Source organism: Falco peregrinus, chromosome 12 (genome assembly GCF_023634155.1).
Source record: "Falco peregrinus isolate bFalPer1 chromosome 12, bFalPer1.pri, whole genome shotgun sequence".
Taxonomy (NCBI): Eukaryota; Metazoa; Chordata; class Aves; order Falconiformes; family Falconidae; genus Falco; species Falco peregrinus.
Genome location: NC_073732.1, coordinates 10,569,085 through 10,590,811, shown reverse-complemented (window position 1 = coordinate 10,590,811; position 21,727 = coordinate 10,569,085). Strand labels below are relative to the sequence as shown.

The window sequence follows — 21,727 nt, the reverse complement described above, 5'->3', positions numbered from 1 at the left end:
GCATCTTTATTGTTCAATAATTCTTAAGCCAAAATAGTACATAAAAATGTAAATTTCAAGAAATAATTCACTGCTTTAAATATTTATGGATACAGTTGGTTGAACTGCCATAAAGGCGTTCAAATGTTTCAAGCACTTCCAGGTGTCATTTTCTTTCAATATTCAAAGATATGCATTTTTCTTATTTGTTTATTTTACCTGAATCTCAGGCTTTTCCATTTCAAGAATAAGATGGTGGCTAAAATCTCTGAGAGAAAACATATTTTACAAATAATTGACACGTACAATTTCCCTTCTATGCTCTACAAAAGGTCCCCTAAGAGCTGCAGACTACGCAAGGCTGGCACATGAGCTGTGGTACTGGAAAATTAATAAATGCTAAAGAAAGTGAGAAACAAACTGAGTGAGTCAGCTGTAACCTGGACCAAAGCAAACTGAAAAATACACCTATGGAGAACACCTTACCTAAAAAATCTCTTATTCAAATTAATGTATAATCTGTGGCCAGTCTGGCACACTGCTCTTAAGCACAAATTGATTTCAGTCCTGGTGACTTCTTAGCGTAATGCTAAAGTGATAAAGAGCAGAACCTTTATTACAGCTTGAGGTTTTGGGGGGAAGAAAGAAAAGCAATTGTCTTAAGGAACTTAAAATGAGGGTTGCTGTCTGCCATCTCTCTCAGCTGTGAGCTGAAATGTGTAAGCTAACCATCCATGCATTATTCATTTACTTTTTTTTTTTTTTCTGTGTGTTTGTTATAAACTTAAATAAATAATGCATGACTCTAGGCAGAACTCGCATACTGGGGGAAGCAAATGGTACTACTCACAGGGTCTAAAATTCAGTGTATGCATACAGGTGTAAAGCAAAGTCAGTCACTTGGGATGGAGTTTAGATGTGAATCAGATCTCCTGGTCTCCTCCAGTCCCGATATGTCAGACCTCACCTCATACAGCCACAAGGCAGGGAGCACAGAGTATCCCCAAGGGCACGCCTGGCCATCAGCAGGCGTGGCGACACAGGATTAGACAGCAGCCAGCACGCGTGTGTGACCATCAGAGCTACCAGAGACACATCCCAGGCTCCAGCTCTCACCCTTGTACCTGGGATGGAGCTGCCGAGCTGGCAGCAGCCCTGCTCAGCAAGCCATGCCTAACCCAGGGCCCTGAGCAGGGGCAAAGCCAGGCACAGCCCCACCAGTGTCCCTTGTAACACCGCCAGCGTGGCAGCAGCATGCCCCATCCGCTACAGCTGGACCACTTCCACGGGCATTGGGTGTAGAGCAATACTCAGCCCAGGAGGGAATCCCACGGCTTCTTCTTTCTGCACACCAGGGATTTTTATTTACCTTTATCACACATTTAAAAATTAGAGCTGCCTTTTAACAGCTTTCTTGACATGTGGTGGTTCGCCTGATCTACACAGCTGTAAATTTATCCCAACCTCTCCTAAAGAAAGCTAACAGGCTATTAAAACCACATGCAAGAAGCATGGATAATGCTCAGTACTTAAGCCATTTTTCCCAAAAAATAGGAGTATATTATACTGTCAGTGAAAGCCATTTCCTCATCTTTATTAACTATGGTGGTTTGTCTATTCTGACTTCATCTGCTTGCTAATTAAGCAGAAGTTTGCTTTGCATATCAATTTTTTAATACCCCTTTTTTACAGTTAAGTGAGACTTGCAGCAGCCAGCTTGTTCAATTAAAAGCAGCTCTGACCTAGTTCTATGCAAAATCAATAGAAATCCTCAAAAAGTCTCACAAACCATCTAACGTTTAAGGAGACATGGCTGAAATGCTTCTCAGTGTTCATTGAGCACATGTTTCTGTAAGCAGTGTAGGGTTTGTTTTGTTCTGACTTGTTTTATACAATGAAATCCAGTGGAGATCACATCTGCTGGCTACAGACAACAAAGGGAGGGGAAAGAGGGTTTGCTGAAGATGTGTGTCTGGTTGATTTTGTATGGCTATCCCAAAGCTGCTACGTGGGCAATCCTGGCTAGGAAAATAAGATAGGAAAACAAAAAGCTAACAATGCAATGTGGTGCAAAAGACTAACAAAAGAAAAGATGGATCTATACCAAAAGATCATACAAAACTTTAGAATAAAAATACTCAAGGAAAATTATGTGTTATAATCTGTTTGAAAAAAATAGAATAAAATTGAATTCTTTATGTTTCAATAAACTTCAGCTGGCATTATCAGTCACCTAAAAGATGAAATTTTAACAATTCTGTATAGTAAGACATACATTTAACATTGAAGTCCTAGAGTAAGAGAAAAAATCCTCTTGTATATTGATGATTGATTGAAATACAGGAAAACCTGGTTTTAGTCGTACATAAGGTAAGCCATTTGATCCAAGATGATTATATTTTGTCATATATTATAGAATGATGATAGCATGACGTGTTTCCAACAGGGCCATCATCATTTCTTAATGATGTCTTCTGATACTGTGATTGATCTTTCCAGTGTGCCTATTCTGCTGCAGATCACCTCACAGCCCAACTCTCTGACTGAAGAGGCCACATCTGGAAGATACACATTGTACAGATGTATTACCAAAGCAAATAAAAAGCAATGTCCTGAGATTTGCATCATTAAATCAAACAGCATTCTTGGAAAGGATGTTCTTTTGGCACTCTATTAATAGGTTTGCTGTTTACCTCAGACCAGTCACATAATTAAGCACAGCACTTTATTCTCTGATATTTACTGCATATTTTTCTTTTGTTTTCCTTTCAGAGCTGGCAATGTTGGGAACTGTTGACTTGCACTTCAGAGCACCTCAATAGAAGCCTCTGTGTTCCCCAGTGCCTTCCTGGGCCAAAACCTAAGTACAGAAATTCAAAGGGAATTCTGTCATTGACTCCAAAAGAGCAAGGGTTTTCCTTCCAGCAGTTATTATTTGGGGTTAGCTAGCTATGTTGATTCATATGACCATATAGCGCAGTTGGTCCTGCTGAGCTGCAAACATCTCTCTTACATAGCTTGTGCACCCAAATCTCCTGCTGATAATCCAGGCTGATCTTTCAGTCAAACAACTACATGTGTGTGCTTATGTTTCATACCCATCTACGGTACCCTACACAGTCTGTATCTGTTTGCAGCAAATAAGATTTAAGAAGGAGAAGAAGGAAGATGACTAGCCTGAGCAGTGTGAATGCACCTGTCTTGTGAAACTTCTCTCCCCACCTTCCTCTGCTGGCATCACTGACACTAGCCTTGGACTACTTAGCGACACGCATGTGCAACACAAGCATATACTGCCATCCCCACCCTAAACTCAACGCCGATCAAAGAAAACATGGTTAGATGGAATATGTTATTAAACTGTGGAAATCAGTGACTGTAAAAGGTTGCCCAACTGTTGCTAGCATTTGATTTGAAGAGAAGGTGGTGCCTGCTCTTCCTTAATTGCCTTCCTTCCCAACCCTGTTCATTTCACTGCACGCTCATTCAGGTTCTTAAATATACAGGCTTCACGTTTGGATGAAGAAACAATGGTTTGGTGGGCACTGCACGTCTTAGCACTGTATGGCAAGGGTAGGCCAAAAAAGCTAAAATATACAGGCACTTTCAGAAAAATGTTTTTGTTGAAAGTTCATGACCTTAAGTTTCAAAGCTTCACTTCAAAAATATCAATCTTTCACAGAAGTGCTGACTATATTAAACTTGCCAACATTTTTTTGGTCAAGTTTTCTGCTGAAAAACAGCCTTTGAACTACATCAGCATTTGAATGCAGGGGTTTTCCATTGTTTGACCACTTTAATTTCTTCTAAAGTGTACGCCTTCATCCAGCAGCAAATGAGAATCTTTAGTTAGTCAGAAAAGTGCAGAGATAGTAATGGACACTGTGAAAATGGGACAGAAACCCCCACTTTCATATTGTCACATACAAAAGTCAACTAGAAAGTTGGAGTGAATATGAATTCTTTCCTGGCTATTTTGTCTGTATTTTAACTACATTTATGAAAAACATTTCTATTAAGGCTTTTCTCTTTATTGACTGCATTAATGAATGAGAAAATTTGTCTTTCATTATGGGAACAAGTGTCCCATTTGTACAGCACTCCTACTACAATACCTTACCAGCAAAAGGGAATCCTGACACTGCCTTAACATTGGCTCTACCTGAATTTTGCTCTCGTTTTACAAAGCCAGGCACAAGCGTATGGGCTTTTCTGTGCAGCCTTTGTGACAAGCCTAGATGGGTCAGGGTCCCAGGCACTATTTGCTCTGCAAGTTCATGCTCAAGGTTTCTTACTATTGTAGAATGAAACTCGTATGTCATTCTGTCTTTCTGTTCTTTTTAACAGAACCAATAATTTTAGGCCTTCCCCACTTTCTAATCAGAGGTATCATTTTGTGAACTGGTTTTACTCTTGCCGACTAAGCAACCGTTAATCTGTGACAGCACAGACTTCAGATCCTCAGGAAATAAATAGAATTGCATGGCCTTATACAGCTCTGGCTGATGCCTGTGCTTGTAAGACATTACTATTATTGCTTCCACAAGTGTGCAGAGCAGCTAGTGGGGCTGGCTCAAGTGTCTCTGTATGTGTTAAAGCATATATAAATCAAACGTAAATTACGCAAACTGCCAGAGCAGTAAAATAGCTATAGATTTTCTGGAAGTAGGTACTTTTTGAGTTATGTATTTAAGTCACACACAAAAATAACTTCCATCTCCAGCAAAATTAAACATGCAGCTTCTCTGTTTCAGATGAGTAGTTACAAGAACAATGGTACTCCTTACTCATTCTTAAATGCCAGATAAAGCGCTAATTGCATGTTACTGTTTTAACAAAAAAGTAATTATTAGGGATGGATAATTCTCTTCAGAGGAGTAAAAGTAACCTGAACCCCTTCACATCAAATTGAATGCAAATGTAGCTAATTTTTTAATATGCATTATTATCCTGACAACTATTTCTTCAATGTTCCTGTACTTCTCACCTTATCTATACCCAGCATGTTTGTACAACCCTACAGTTTCATTGTTCAATATTTGAATCAATGTTACATGTATAATCCAAATAAAGCTATTTCTAACTCTGATTTCTCATTACCGATAGACTTCCGGAAGGTCCAGAGAAAACTTAAGGAGAAGCATATCCACCTTTTCTCAGTTCAGTCTGAAAATTTTTATCAGAATATTATAGGTAGATTAGATAATACACTGACAAAAGTGCGTAGCATATCATGCGGTCATCCACTATCTTTTCTTAGCCTTTATATTATTTACTGCCACATTCTGGGCACTTAAGTGTCTTGGTTTGCAGCGTGGTTTTGCAAGGAACAGCAGCCTAAGATAAGGAGAGGATTCCTTTTGCCATAATTTGTCATGGGATCCCTGAAATATGTCTTATCTTGTATTTCAAGGACCTTTGGATTGGACCTTAAGAATTGAGCTCCCTCTGCCAGGAATCAAATCAGACACGCCAAAAAAAGTATGTTTTTAAAAAATGGGTATATAAACCAATTAGACCAAGAAATTGTCAGTCTTTGTTACACAGATCAGTAAGGTACAGGCATTTTAAGAAATATCAAGAGGAGAAATAGCAGAAGTATTGGAGATTTTAGAACTGAGGGAGAAAACCTTGTTCATTCCTTTATTCCCCCAATGTTCTCACCATCTTCTCCTAAAACTGCATAGCTTCTACAGCTAGAGGTATGTCACTGTAAGTACAGATTAGGCATTTAATTAAACTCCATCTCTTGTAAATATAGAATGACAGCAGCTCAAAAGATCATGAGAACAGGTTTCAGATCATAAGCTGGCATTCAAAAGACTTTCTTTTAACAATGATCTTGAGCAGCTCCTCTTGGTATGATGTAGATATTCCAGTTTCTTGGAAAAAAAAGCATATTTTTGTTTGCAAAACTTTTTTCGCTCACAACAATTTTGGGGAAAGTGTTATGTTCTGCTCTCTCTGAAACTCGCACAGTATTTCACCTTCCTAAAGCCCGCTTGGTGATGGTGATGGGGTCAGGGGGACGTTGGTTGTTCTTCCTAAACAACACTGTGATGTCCTTCCCTGTGATTTAGTTTAAGCAAGCCTAACTGCGATCTTAATATACCTACCTGTGGCACTTGCCAAATCTGGTTCAAAGTGCTTTATGAACATCGTACTTCTTAAACAACAAACACAATAAATGTAGGTCTTCTTACTAACAGTCCCTAGATTTAATTTTAGGATTTAACAAACAATAATGCACTTGAATCCTAATGCAAAGAAAATCTGATTCTTAACTTAGAAAAAAATGCAATTCAGGGTCCAGTGCTCAGTTATAAAGGCAAGTCCTGAAAGATCTTGCATCTGCCTAGTTAAAGCAGCACTGTACTGCCAAAGCCAAAGGCAGGAGCACCAGCTGGTCCCACCCTGAAAGTCACTGCTTCAGCCAGTCAGCCAAGCCGAGGCACCAAAAGATGCACTACGGTCCCCAGCCACCCATTTGGTCTGCAGTCTCGGGAGCTTGCTTTCTCCATTCCATAAAGCTAACATGCACAGGTATCTTCTTCACATATGAACTGCAATTCCTGCTTAAACTGCTAACTCTCCAGTTGCTGCAACACATGATATGATTTTTGTAAGATGCTCTACAGAAGTCCTATAAACCAAAGCTGACACCCTACATTTCCCCCAGCAAGAGGCTCCATTTTATTTTCAAATAAATTATCTCCAACTGACACCAGGTTAGAGATAATCAGACAATCCTCTAACAGCTCTACAGGGTATAAAGTTTAAACATGTCTATGTTCAAGACAACCGTAGCAGACAGAAATAAAGCATGGCTCCCTTTCAAATCCAGCAACCCCAGGGAGAGGGCACTGATGGGAGTGCGGGGTTGGGACAGCCACCCACCCCGAGTGCCACAGCTGCTGCCCTCTGGGCATGGCCTCTCAAGCCTCTGGCACTGCCAGCCCAGCCGGCTTCAGCAACCTCCTGAGTAGAGGCTATGTAAATAAAACTGCACCATGCCTTTAAATCAAAGTAGTTTGATTCCTATTATCTTCATTTTCCCTTTAGATCTTTCAGAAAAGGAGGACCCTGATACCCTATGCTGATACCACCTTTCCTAAAAAACACAGTGAGAATTTTAAGAAATTCTGTTTAGCAGTTTCACTGAAGGTAATATGTACTTATGGAAAACATCACCAGATTAAGCATGTCTTACCATTATTACTGAGCACCCAGAAATTGGTCATAGATTGTCTGGTCCTGTTTGAAACAAAAAGACAATAAACTCTCCAATTCACCATCCTGCTGTATGACTACCCCATTTTGAATACAAGCTGTTCTAGTCACAAAGGACACATTTATTTTCTTGAAGCCAGAGACACAGATGGTGTAAACTGGAGTAGCTCTCCTGATTTCAAGTAAGAGGCCGTGATTTATAAGTGCTGAGGATTTGGCCTAAAGGTCAAGATATTTCTCTGGCTTAGAAAGCTCTGTTGGGGGGACGGGGGAGGGAAACAAAAATCAAAGGCACTTAAAACTCACAACCTGTTATCATTATTTACATCCTCAAGTGCAGCACGTGTTACTTTGCTTTGCTTATTCACAACACAGTGAAGTAGGTGCTAGTAAGTGAATTTAAGGCTTCCCCCCCCCCCTTTATTTTTAACAGCTTTCAGACAACTCACACGTTCCTGTACATTAAACCAGAAGAGAAAATGTCTTTTCTAGTCCTTTACCTGAAACTATCTTTTTCTTGAAATCTAACAAAAGGGAATAGCTTTATCTCTATTAATTTTTCTTTTTTACCCTGTACAAGTTTATTTCTTCTTCATAAAAGGAAATGTTGATTAAATTGCTAACCACAAATTCTATCAAGCAGTCAAGTAATATAAACAGGAGGAATAAATAAATCTGTATACATCAATCAGATAGAGCAGCTGTTTCCAGAAAAACCTGAGCAATTATTTATGAAATTATGTCTTCTTCAATGCTTCTGTATACCATCATAATCCCAGGAGGACCTGATTTTCTGATGAGCCTAAATTGCTGAATTAGAAGAGGAGACAATGTCATGGTACCAATTAGCAAAACCATTGCATATCATCCCAAACCGCGTGTTTTCTGTTTTAATAACTGCATGTAACAAAGACATTCCTTCATCTTAAAAATGGAGGGGACGTCCCACCCATTTGTGACTTGAGCGACTAAACACCCTTAAAACAGACATACTCGCTTTTGTGTGAGAGCAGCAAGACAACAAATGACATAGCATGCATTTCAATCAAGGAACAGATACCTACTGACATCCATTCGAAACAAGTTCTCAAACCTGGCATTATCCTTGGTGCCAGGAAAGAACTGAATTACTGGCGTGCAATGCAAAATGAGGCAGCGATGGCGCAGCTACAGCAGGGGACTAGCACCCAGGGCCATGCGAGCTGCCCCTGAGCTGCCATGCATCCTTTCACACATTTCTTCTTTGTACCTTTGCTTCCCAGCTCACTTTTTCCCACTTAAGAGTAAAACTAGGTGAAATGACGGTTTCCTGCCTTTTGTGTGCTTAGCTGAATGACCTTACTATCAAGTTATCATTTTTTCTTTCCAATTGTTTCCTGTGATTATTAATTGGGGAACACATGTCAGCTTCAACAAGTAAGAGGCTCCAGCTGGCCAGGGTAGCTGATCTGGATCAAAACTTGTAGTCCAGTGCCCACATCTTTTTGCTAATGAATCTCAGGATTAGTGGTAAAGAACAACCACAGGTATGGCTGAAGCAGCACTCAAGACTACTCAACTGCAAAATGAATCTTGTTTTTTCCCCAAAGCTTGGTTCCTGAAGGATGCTGACAACAGGTCTGGTCATCCCCATGTTTACACTTCAGTTGTTTTCAGTTTTCTCACAACATCGCACACTCACCCCAACAGGCATGTCCCTTAGTGAAGGGCAGAGTTCAAGAGACCTAACTGACACCAGCAGACCACCTGGCTCACGACCTGCGTGTGTGCAGGTGTATGTAGCTCTCACCCTGAATATGCACTCACAAGCGAGCACTTGGAGAAAGTATTTCTGATGCTGCCACTCCTTAGCTTGCTTATATCTTGATAGATAGTAATTGACAGGCAAGGACACAGCCTTCTTCAGGCTTTAACTAAATGCAATTACCTGTGGTAAGACCATACCCTTCCAGTGGTGAACAAGTGTCATTCTCTTCAAAGCTGGTGTTCTCTTACCTTCCCTCCTTTTCCTCTGGCGTTTCCCCCTGCTCCCTCCTCTAAGTCTTTTCTTTTAGATCTGCTTTCAGGACTGTCAGATGAGACATGACTGCTGTGATCTCTTTGTCTAATCTCATATATATCATGGGTCATCAGACTAGAAAAGCTAACTTCTAGTGAAACAGCTGCTCCACCTGTGTCGGAGGAGCCAATACACCTCTGGCTTAAAGGTTCAGGAGTAACTTCAGTTATACAGTACTATTTCTGTAAAGCTGTGCTATCTCATTAGATGAACACAGCATTCATAGTGCATGAAATCAATTGCTACAAGGCAGAAAAGGGCTGGATAATTAGGCTGACATCCCTTTATATAAAACTACAGAACATATATTTACCTAGAGGTTAGAAATTACATAGGCTTCCAAATTTCAGTCTCTGACACTGACTCCCAGCTATGCAGTAGTTGAGCAATGGTATGTAGTGGAGTAGCTATAATACTTTTTAGGGCCAACCTAGTCTTGTAGGGAAGCTCTTCCTCTTTGGAATCCCACAAGCTGAGCAGGTATCCAAATGAGAAGGTATGCATAGTTCAATAGCATACCAAGCCCATCCTTCTTAGGCCAGTGTTTTTCATCCTAACTCTATTAGAAATACATAAACTGAAATCCTGCCCTGTTTACATCCCTCATCCTGCATTTAATGCACAGAGGTGCTGGTTAAACAACCCAACAGACCCACATGGGGTGAATTTTCACTTAACTCATTTCCCAAACTCTCTTCTCCCCTATTCTATCGAACAGGGTGCCCAAAGCTGCTTTCTAGCTCCCTGGAAAGCAGCAGCAATTAAAAAAAAACAACAAACAACAAACAAACAACAAACCCAAAAAATCTAAACATTTCCACTCTAAATCCATATTTTCTTCATAGAATTATAGAACATCCCTGGTCAGAAGAGACCTCACAAGATCATCTGGTCCCACCTTCCATAGTAAAGGGAGCCTAGATAAGATTATCTGACACCTTGTTCAATCGCATCTTGAAAACTTCCAGCGATGGGGTCTCTACCACATCCCATATTTGAAGTCATACAAGGTATTGCATGTTGTGTAGTGTTTGTAGACACTACATGGCATGATTTAGAGACAGATTTTGAAAAAAAATTAACATAGCCAGTTCAAACCTGCATGCATAGCTGACTGATTCTGTCAAGGAAAGCAGAAGGAAAGTACATATATCTGTGCTTAGTTCTGTTTCATGGGAGCGTCTCAGCTGCCTGAAATCAGCATGAGCTCCTTTTTAACGAGTTGAGCCATCTCTGCACCCCTCCCCTCCCCACACTATTTGACAGTTTATGATAAAATGTTTTAGATTCCTAAAGCAGTGGATACCAGCCAGGAACAGGAAATGTTAATAATTATCCCGATTTTCAATCATGTTACCTGAATTTTCAAAGTAGCACATTCACAAATTTCCTCCCTGTATGTGGCTAGAAGCTGAAAAGTGAAACTCTCCATAGGCAAAAGTCAAAGCAGCTACGAAGCCCTGCAGAGCAGCTAAGGAAAAGAGCAAGAATCTGCTGTGCATTGCATGTCCTGATCTCACACCTCGTGCAGAGTCAGGGCGCACAGCAGAGGTAATGGTTACATTGTGCGGTTCGTTAGGATGAATATTTGCAATACTTGCTCAAAACAGGCACCAAGTTCCTGGGAAATTATGAGGAAACTGAAGTCTTAGCGAACGGAAACAACTGATACACAGAAGAAACAGCTGGTCTTAGCAAGGGTTTACAGGACCATTTCACCCAGAAAAAATGTCCTGCCTGGAAGCTGGAAGTGGGTGCAGTTCAGATGCACACCAGCAGCTTCTCCACTTTGCTTTTTAGGATGTGGGTATGCCTATAGGCACATGACTTCAGTTCTGTATTTTCACAGAGTACAGCATGTTTCTATGGTGCAGAAAAGACAGGCAGCACAACTCCAGAAAATCCAAAGAGCATTCCCTCCCTCTCTCCCTCCATAATTCCCTCTTTACTGAAGGATGTGGATAACAGACACGCAGTGCATATGCTAAAAACAAAAGGAATGTGTCTTCCAACACAGCTGGATTGAGTGGGCATACTTAAACACCTTCCCACTGTATTAGAAAAGGGCACTGCAGCAGTCCAAGGACACCAGGCAGTATTGGTGCCCCTTAAAGAGTTTCCCCCTAACCTCTGAGGACTGATGCTATATTTCACAAGGGTTTGCCAACTGTTAGGGTACGCTACCATGTCATCCCACAGAAAAGCAGGAAGGGTGAAAGAACAGTCAATGACAATTAATAATATCTACCTTTTCCACTTTCTCACATTTTTCACACTCTACATCTTTATTCAGTTTTCCGTAGAGGTTCTCTCCATCTTTTTGCTTTCCTTTGTGATCATCATCTACAATTTTTTTTTCCTTTCTGTTTTGGCCTTACAATTTATTTTTCTTTGTTCTTTTCTCCCCACTTCATAATTGTGCTGTAATGCATATTTAAGATGCTAACAGCGCACAAGAGAATTTTTAGAAGAAAACAGCACAATAAATGAGCTGCTTATAAAATCCAGATACAGACATAACAGCTGCAGCCGGTGGATGCTGAGTGCATTCAGCAACATGTCTGGTCTTCAGTGGAAGCTCATATCCTCCAAAAATGTGGCCCTGAGGTGACAGTCTCCTTAGTATCACTGATTTATCCCAGCTTCCCACTAATGCAATTCCAATGAACTCCATAAGGAATAAAATGGAGATACAAAAGCAAAAATGGCGAGAGTCAAGAAAATAATACAGAAAGGCTACAAGGGCAGCTTTGCTTGTATATTAAAGCAGTTGAATGGAAATAAGTTTTGTGCAGTCCCCCTCCTCAAAAAGAAACCCACTCAAGAATGCCACAAATTAGAAGCCAGCAAAATCTGAGTTTAGACTCACATGCCAAATTTCCACAAAGTCAGTTGCAGTAATAACAATAAAAATGAAAGAGAATTTTCTCTGTAACTGTTGCAATAATTTACAAATACACTCAGCTGAATGTAAATTTTAGTATTGTGCTTTTTTTTTTTTTTTTTTTTTTTTTTACTAGCATATGGCAGTGAGAGGTTCAGCCAAGTCACAGAGGGTTGAGTCCTGGAGGACTCAATGAGAAAGTTGCTTGAGATGTGCTCAGAATAATTTTGTATTTTAGAAACAAATATACTTAGATTGCTAGCGTGATTTCACAAGAGTCATATAACTTTTTTATTTTTTTTTGGGGGGGGAGGGTGTTATTATCCTCTAGATTCTGGAAATCTTTCTATCTGCTGAGAGCAAATTACACTGAAGTGACAACTATAAAACCATGGCAGTCCCAGTTAGTCCCATGCTATACATTTGCTCTCACATAGCTTAAAAAAAACCAACAACCACAACTGTATGAGTGTCTTAGGCTTTTTGTGTGATTTGCAGGAGCAAGATTTCCTTTAACAGATCATATGATTAGTCCAATCTACACCATCACTATGTATAAACACAGCATGTAAATGTGACAGTCCGGTCAGATTCTACATTCAAACCCCACAATGTAAGAACCTTTATGGTGGATCATTTTAATGTAGAATTGCAAGACATAAAATGCTAGACCTGTACGTGTTTTCTCTAAATCTTAGAGTGTCTTCTATCACTGTAATATCTGAGCACAAACCTGTTTCTTGCTCAGTGCAGTAATCCCACAGGATTAAGTCATACTGTAAATACCAGGCAAATCACAATCGGCTTAGATGGTCAGTCTGTTCATTTACTCAACACAGCTGCACTCCAGAGTCTTTTCACCACTGGTATCTATTTATAACATGAAAGCTTTGTCCTTAAAGTAATTGATCAGTGTTTCTATTTGTGCTGGTTTTGGCTGGGATAGAGTTAATTTTCTTCATAATAGCTAGTATGGGGCTATGTTTTGGATTTGTGCTGAAACAGTGCTGCTAATGCAGAGAGGTTTTAGTTATTGCTGAGCAGTGCTTACACAGAGCCAAGGCCTTTTCTGCTCATCCCACCCCACCGGCAAGCAGGCTGGGGGACACAAGGGATTGGGAGAGACACAGGCGGGACAGCTGGCCCCAACTGGCCAAAGGGATATTCCATACCATAGGATGAAACGCTCAGCATGTAAAGCTGGAGGAAGAAGAAGGAATCAGGGGACGTTTGGAGTGATGGCATATATCTTCCCAAGTAACCATTACATGTGATGGAGCCCTGTCATCCTGGGGATGGCCGAATACCTGCCTGGTGCTGCAAAGTAGTGAATTAATTCCTTGTTTTGCTTTGCTTGTGTGCACGACTCTAGCTTTACCTATCAAACTGCCTTTATCTCAACCCACAAGTTTTCTCACTTTTACTATTCCAGTTCTCTCTCTCATCCCACCAGGGGGGAGTGAGCAAGCAGCTGCGTGGTGCTAGTTAAGCTGCAGTTAAACTACAACACTATTTCATGTCTCTCATTTTACCATCCGTGACCAATAAGGAGCATGTTTCTACTTCCTAAGGAGCAAGCAGAATACTCCTTGAGAGGCCAAGATGCTGTTCTTGGTACAGATCTTCAGGGCAAGACTTATTTCATATTTATCAGTGAAAGGTCCCTTGAAAGGTCTGCATTCAATTTCAGTCAAGAGGTATATAGAGAACATTTTTCTGGAGGTAGTTACGAGGCAGCAGCACAGATTCACTGAAAACTCCCAGGACTTGCTGCATTTGCTGCAGGAATTTCTACAGTTTCCAAAGCTGGTATGTCTGCCCTACTTGGTGAGCATAAACCCATCCCATTTACCATAGTTCTTGTATGGCATAGGGTTTACAGGGGATTTTTGCTCACTTATGAATAAGAAGTATGTTTAAGAATGTTCAATATTGTCTGCACTTTACCAAAATCTCCCTATTACTTCACTGCAATTATTTATAACTGTCACATCACATCCCTCATTATTGTTCCTAATTCCAAGAATCGTCTTGCCTTTTAGGTACAAACTTCCATCCAGCACACAAATCCAGCATTACTGTATTTTTATTACTGTAATCACTTACTGAAACCCTACTGAATCATGTATCTCAGACTTCTGTAAAACAATATTTACAATTGCAGGCCACAAAAATATTAAAGGAAAATTAAGCAAACTGCTGCACCAACTCGTATTCTCAGTAATGCTAACTCCATTCTCACCTCATCCTTCTGATTTCAGAGTCATTGTTTCTGATTTGGACAGACATAAATAAGAATAAAAGTGCTGAGGCTGAGGCAGTGGAGTCCATGAATCTGGAGGAATGCTTTGTATGTCAACCCAAACCACTGCCACCAAGCTTCTCCATACTTAGATGTTTGCATGTACTCGGCTGCGGAGGTGCGAGGCAGGCAACCTCCACCCATGAAAACCCAGAGGAGGTGTTCCCTGAGCATGCCCCAAAGTGATGTGACCACACTGTGAGGTGTAATGTAACAGAGCGGCACAAACACAACCAGAAAAGCAGTGCAGAACTCACCTCTCTTCTGCAGCAATATGGTAGCCTGGAAACCAGAACACCCTCCTCTATCAGGTATAAACCAGCATAGTTTATCACACAGTATTTAATGTTACAGCTGCCAAATAGATATAATATAGCACTTACACAAACATAAGATCAGCTGTTCTCCAAAGAGAGATTTTTTGGTTAGGCAGGTGTCAAGAATTCAAAGTCATAAACTGATTTTACTGAAGATGGAGGAGAAATTGTACTTAGCCCACTTTGCACTCTGACGTAAGGTGTTACAACTGCCTTCCACTGCAAGACGTTGTCTTTGGCACCACTGAACGGGAATGTTTTTGCAACAGAAATACTGGTGCCAGGTTCTGCTTTCACTCACACCTGTGGCTTCTGCTGATTTCCTTAGAGGTTTCCTTATTTTCCTAGCTCAGAAACAGGTGTACCTTGTGTAAACCTGAATGCATATAGGACAACAATTTTATGATAAAGCATATGAAAAGTCGATATTGGCTTAAGGTTTTCCTGCACAGCTTCCTCCCGTGCTTTTCTCTGTTTGTGGGTCATGCATTATAGGTCATGTTGGTTTTCAGATTGATTCACAGTATGGCCTCCCTACCAGTCACACCAGGACAGCTGAAAGAGATACTCCATGGAACAGCATGGAATGAGGCAATGGGAGAGGAATGGTTTAAGCTGGTACCTCAGATTGCTATCATATATGCTGTGATCACTGGCCAACTTAAGGGTGATCAATGGATCTTTGCCAAAAAAGAACTACTGTTACAAAAAACCCAACTATTAGTTATTTTGCTACAAGCTTCTTGGACAATTATTGCGTCTTAGTATCCATCAAGAAAGAATAGATGTGACATGGTGGGAAGATCTCAACTCACATGGGAACCTTACAGCTATGGACAAATTAATGAAAACTGACTTCTTTTACAAGACCAAGCCATGAAATGTACTTCCTTAGTGCAGTATGCATACTTAAAAATCTTAAAAATATAACAATATGAAGACTAAAGCAATCTTAACAACAATAACTTTTCTTCCCATTACAAGGAATTTAGGTAAGGAATTCAGACTTCTGAGGTATCTGATTTTTGCAAGCATTTGATTTAGTAAAGTACAGTGAAATCTACTATTACACAAGGAAAAACGAGGAAAAATTACATCAAGAACTTACTTTCTGCAGGTTCCTTAGATCTTCTGCCACTGGAGGACTTCCGCAGGAGACTTCGTCCTGAGGTAAAGAGGCTGGTTAGTTCCTCCAGAGGACTGGTGGGTGTCCGAGAACGGGAACCACTCTGAGATGTTGACCCGTAGGTACTGACCGAGGCGTTTACCATCTTTCCTCCTTCTTGCAATGTGTTTCTGGCTGTAGAATGAGGCACTGATGGAGAGCTTCTTGAGAGACTTCCTGAATGTACAGAGTCATAAGGTGGAGGTCTTTTGAGGCTTAAGGGGGTAAGAGACCTACCCATACTGACAGGAGAAGGTGAGGCAGAGTGACTTTTAGGATAACCATGTGGAGACTGTGTTCTGTATAAGGTAGAAGGATGAGGAGGTGAGGAGGTGTGCCCAGGTGTGTTAGTTCCATGAGATACTGTCTGGTCTTTCTCCAGTTTTTGATGGCCTGGTGTATGAGGTGGCAGTGAAGATGGAGAAGCTCCAGCTTGTTGTTTGATGTAAGACACATTTTCTAAAACAGGAAGCTTTGTGACCTCTAATGGAGTTAGAGGTGACTCGTCAGAATTCGGGGAACACTGTACTGGTGCTGGTGGGAACACCAGCAGTGGAGGTCTGTGAGAAAGCAGATTTGGAAATGGTGGGGGTATATCACAAAGCAAGCCCTTGGGAGTAGATGGCACTGAAGACTTGGTGAAATCTAGGTCAGGCACTGTGGGAGTAGCACACTGAGAAGAACAAGTGTGATGGTCATATTCACACTGACACTTTGAATCTTGGCCTACATCATCAAATATAGGGTATTTCATCTCCTCATAGACTGCTTCGCTTTGGTCATCCTCGTCTTTTTTGAAGTCTCTGAGGATATTCCCAACCATTTCAATATAAACAGGCTCTTCTTCCTCTGTGTCTGGGGCAGGACTGCTGACCTGTGATAAAGAGGCATCCCTAGTGAGTGTTGTCTTCATAGGGCCATGCTTTTTGATATACGTTTCATCAAAAGATGTGCTTAGCTGAGTGTTTGGATTTCGTTTCGGCTTAGGGGGTGGAATCTTCTTTGTGTATTCATCACTGTGAGGTCTTGGTTTGGCTGACACTGAAAACAGAATAAAATACAAATTCATCAGAAGTATGTAACATACTTTGTCAACCATAGGATCTCTTTTACAGAGTCATATTTCTGGGATGGATTTCCTGTGACCAACTTGTTGCTGGTTTTCTCTGGTATTACATTAGTAGAACGCTATAAAAATAACTCCCTATTCAAAACATTCCTAATCTTCCCCCAGAATGCCCTGACACTCCACTGTTAAGTAGGTAGTGAGCACTTCCCTTCCTCTGAGACATCGGTTCTCTTCCAAACTCTGGCCAGGGGACTTTCCATTTTTAAATATTATGTTTTTCAAATATCACTGTGGGCCTTTAAAGACCCAAAGAGTTGCCAAAGACATAACAGTAAGTATCCAAATGAACTCCTTATGGCTGCAAGAGAACAGTTAAGATCCTGGACATGCATACTGGAATGACAGTGGTGTAACTCTGCAGTGACACAATTGATGAATCAAGACGTTTTAATTTATAGTAACTTCTTGCATAAAGCACAGCAATTGCCCCAGCACTGACTGAGAAAGAAAACACATATAAATACTGTAGAATTTGCTGATGGGATAATCCTAATAATTTATCTGCACTTTATCCTATGAATTACTGAGACTTCAGTGAAGTGAAAGGGGAATAAAGTATCTCTCAAATTCAGATCCTTCCAAAACAGATTTCTTCTAGAAATTATAAATCAAATCATTATAAAGAAATTCATTTGAAATGAGAGGTCAAGAGTTTCTTAGAAATTATCCTTTATGAATTAAACAATAAATATACTTATGGAAATTGCATTTTGTTCACTTTGCATAAATAGTTAATAAAATATCTCATTAAATGTTGGGGTTAATAAAATGTCTCATTAAATGTTCGGGTAAAGTAATTTTTTATCCTAAGTGGACTCAACAAACCTACTCAGCAACAAAATTTGCCACATACACTAAACCCAATTTATATTCCGATAGGGTAAATAGTTTTTACATTGAAAGCCTTGATGGGTCATTGCTAAGTTTCCCAGTTTAAAAAATATCCTAAACTACAGGCCAGTTTAGAATGGCAGCCTTCCTGTCTTTCCAAACTTTGCTGCTCCTTGCAATTCACTGCTACAGATCTCCTGCTGCAAACTCAGTGCTCAGAGAAATTTCCAGACACCTTCTGATGACCCATCAGCAAACAGCCCACAATTTCTAATGCTAAACCAAGCAGGCAGTGCTCATGGAGTTAAAACCCCTTTTTTTAGAAGCAGCCTCATGCGTATTACTAAAGCCAGCAGCGAGGCACTGCTCTGCCAGCTGAAAGACAGTATTTTGACAGTCTGCAAGGATGCTGGCTCAGGGCTGGAAGATGCCTGCTTTATAGCATCTTACTAAGGTGATTTGGTCAGCATCAGAGGAGCATTCAGAGTGTTAGTACTTTGTCACACTTCTGCTTTGATGTGTTAAATAACCTCTCTTCAGTTCTTACAAGGCATGGCAATAAAGGGAGATGTTAAGCAAGATTCCAGTTTTCTTTAGGAATAAGGAGCTGAGAACATATGCATGTGCACATATATGAAATAATGAGACCACTCTTTGTTGACAGCATTTGTTAAAGCTTAACATGTAACCAAGATGCAACAAAGGAAATAGAAAACTTGCCAGAATTTTTTTTTTTAAAAGAATACCTCAAAAATTGATATGCTCTCATGATGGTTCCAATTAACGTGTTCCACTTTCCAGCAGGCTAGGGACATGCAAAAGTTACCACAGATAAAAGTGTTTGGTAGCTTGATAGTTTTTCACTATGTGGATATATCCTAATGTACTTTAAATTTGTCTTTTTAATTAACCCAAATTAATTTTCTTGAATGTGTTAGCATAGACTTTTGGGAATAAGATGTAGGCTACCAGAATCATTTGGGCTTTGCAGAAAATATTCTTCCTGATGTATTTGACAATACCAGCAGATTTTTCTTGCTGTGTTTCCAGTAAATTACTATTTCCTTTCTGTTTAGTCTGTTTGTATATTATGTTCATATATATTCTACTGACATAAACTTAATCTCAGCCCTCTTTTCCACACCTCTGTTAATCTGATTTACAACCCTGGCAAAAGCAACCTTCTTCAGATTGGTATCAACAGAATGAGGAGACAGTCAATGAGACCGGTACAAACTGCCTGATCATTTCTGAACATGTTGCCCAGGACCTGAACTGTACTTTAGACTCATTAAAGGATTATGGATTTTGTTGCATTTGAAAATAGTGTATTTTCTATATAGAGGCTTCTCACAGTATTCAGTTCCCTGTGCATCATGCTACCATCCTTAACAGATGCCTGATACAAGTGTTTCCCGCAGCCTCAAGTTGTGTCAGTGGAGGTTTAGAAGGGATACTAGGAAAAATTTCTTCACTGAAAGGGTTGTCAAGCACTGGAATGAGCTGTCCGGGGAAGTGGTTGAGTCACCATCCCTGGAGGTATTTGAAAGATGTGTAGGTGTGGTTTAGGGACATGGTTTAGTGGTGGACTTGGCAGTGTGAGGTTTACAGTTCAATTTGATGATCTTAAGGGTATTTCCCAACTTAAATGATTCTATAATTCTTTGACTCCTCACACCCCTGTTCCCTATGTTGTCTTCTACATCTCCTGTGCCATAGGTGTCACACTGAGATTTCATAGCCATATCCCCACTCCTCCATCTCTTTATCTGGAGATATGTTAATGATGGGCAAAGTGATCAAAAGATGCTCTTGTGCTGGAGGACATTCAAGGTTAACATTACTGGTCATTAACTGTTTTTTTTTTTACCTAAAATTAGCTGAAAGTAGTTAAGAGTACTGAGTTCTCAAAAAAAAAATTGCTAGAAATAGTATATTTCCCTCTTTCCTTCTTTGATTCCTTTCCAGTTTTTATCCAGCTGATGAGGTTCTGCTATGTAGTCGAGACCTCTCCTTAGGTGTTGGGTTTGCATATACAGATTCACAAGTTAGAGCATTACAGACAAGGAAATTAGAAATGTCACAGGAAAATTATTGACTTTTTGCCATCTAGTTTTGTAGAGTATTTTTGCAAAGGGTTGAAATTAAGTACCACAGTGACACACATAGCATTCTTATCTGCCATTGCATGATATATACCATTAGCCTAAAATATCCTGGTGACATTATCAACAAAAAGGTCAAATAACCCAGTCTTGCTGTATGATACACACAGTAAAACATGACAAAGTGAAAGATTTGCTTTCCGTTTTCTAGTAAAAACATTTTTTCCTCTGCCACAGTTTATTTTATTGAAGCACCTATTTCCAGGACTTAGTATGTTACTGAGTTCTTTTTCTCTCCTTGACAAACTGGACTTTTCAAACTAAAATTTCAAACTAAATGCTTTAAATATGTTATAAACCTTATAAAGGGACCGAGGTACCTCTTCTATTCTACATGGAGCAGGAACATTGGGTGCTATAAGACTTTCTAGAGAATATACACAGGTAAATGGATAGGTTAGATAGCAAAGAAAACTATTGTGACTGGGATGAGAGGAACTGCTCAACATCTACTGGGAACTCCCCTCAGCTGCAGCGGAACATTCAGGAGGCCAACTGAATTATCTTTAAGAAGCCTATGATGTAAGACGCTTATCATGTTTATTTAACAAAGGTTTCTACTCTGAAACACAGCTCCACAGCAAGGGCTGAACTCTACAGAGCACCTGATAATGGAATATGGATCAGGAACTACCACTTCAGCCCAGAATAAGAGAAAAAACCCAGGAATCCTGCAATCAAACAGAGCTGTGTAAAGCTAATGAAAGGAGCAGGGAGTATTTGTACAGTTCCTGTGTTACCAACATTTGGCAGGGATAAATGTGCATGAATGCAGAAGCCCTGGCAAGATCCCATAGCCAATGAAAGGAGATTATTTGGCAATCTCCAGAGAGGAACAGGCAATCTTGCTTTAAGTACTTGACATTTATCAGGCAGAAAAAGCATTTGGTGCCTGCTGGGAACATAAACTCCTATGAAAAGCAAACCATGCTGACATATTGGTGATACACATACTGCCATGTTGTCTGTTCTAAACATGGGGGAATTAAGTACTTTTCAACGTGGATTACTATGTCCTTGGTGCAACTGTCACCAGTAACTTGCCTTGAGACTCTGCCACTCATCTGTCAGAGCACATAGGGCCCAATTCAAAGCTAAATGGAAGAAATGAAAGTGAGGGCTATTCCTCCCCCTGCCACGTGCAAGTTCCCTTAAACAGCTATTTCAAAGTGCACCACAAAAGTTCTTGTGGGTGCTTCTATTATAGATACACACAAATGCAAGAGACTGCCAGGTCCGCGAGGAGTTTGAGCAGACAGGAGATGACTAGAGGAAGATAGCTCAACAACTGCTAGATGGTCCTCTGCCCTCGCAGGAGCTGCCCTGGCCGAGGAGGCTGCAGGAGCTCGGGATGCTATGTTCCTTTTTCACATCAAAACTGCCCAAACTACCACAGCTGATAAACTGGAAGCACAACGATCCTTGCAAACAAAACTGAACTTCACAGAGTTTACACTGCTTGGGCAGGAACTATCTGTGCTTAATAGCATCCTACTACCAAGCAATTAGCTAGCTGTAATAAACTGCAAGTGAAACAAAACACACAGGCTCTAATAACTTCAGTTCTCATCTAGAAGCAAGAAGCACAGTGCTTAAAATAGCCTTACGGAAGCCCTACTGAATAAGCAGAATATGACATTTTTGAAATGAGATATTTGTAGCGCAA

At 40.3% G+C, this 21,727-nt stretch overlaps 1 protein-coding gene across 4 annotated transcripts in view; it reads right to left on the bottom strand.

Moving 5' to 3' along the window:
* Nucleotides 1-21,727, bottom strand: part of NYAP2 (neuronal tyrosine-phosphorylated phosphoinositide-3-kinase adaptor 2) — a 146,134-nt gene that overhangs the window by 43,515 nt on the left and 80,892 nt on the right. For all 4 annotated transcript variants that reach the window (XM_055817564.1, XM_055817562.1, XM_055817561.1 and 1 more), the window contains one exon: nt 15,880-16,977. In XM_055817564.1, coding sequence (XP_055673539.1) covers nt 15,880-16,977 — 1,098 coding nt within the window. The remainder of the gene's footprint in view (nt 1-15,879; nt 16,978-21,727) is intronic.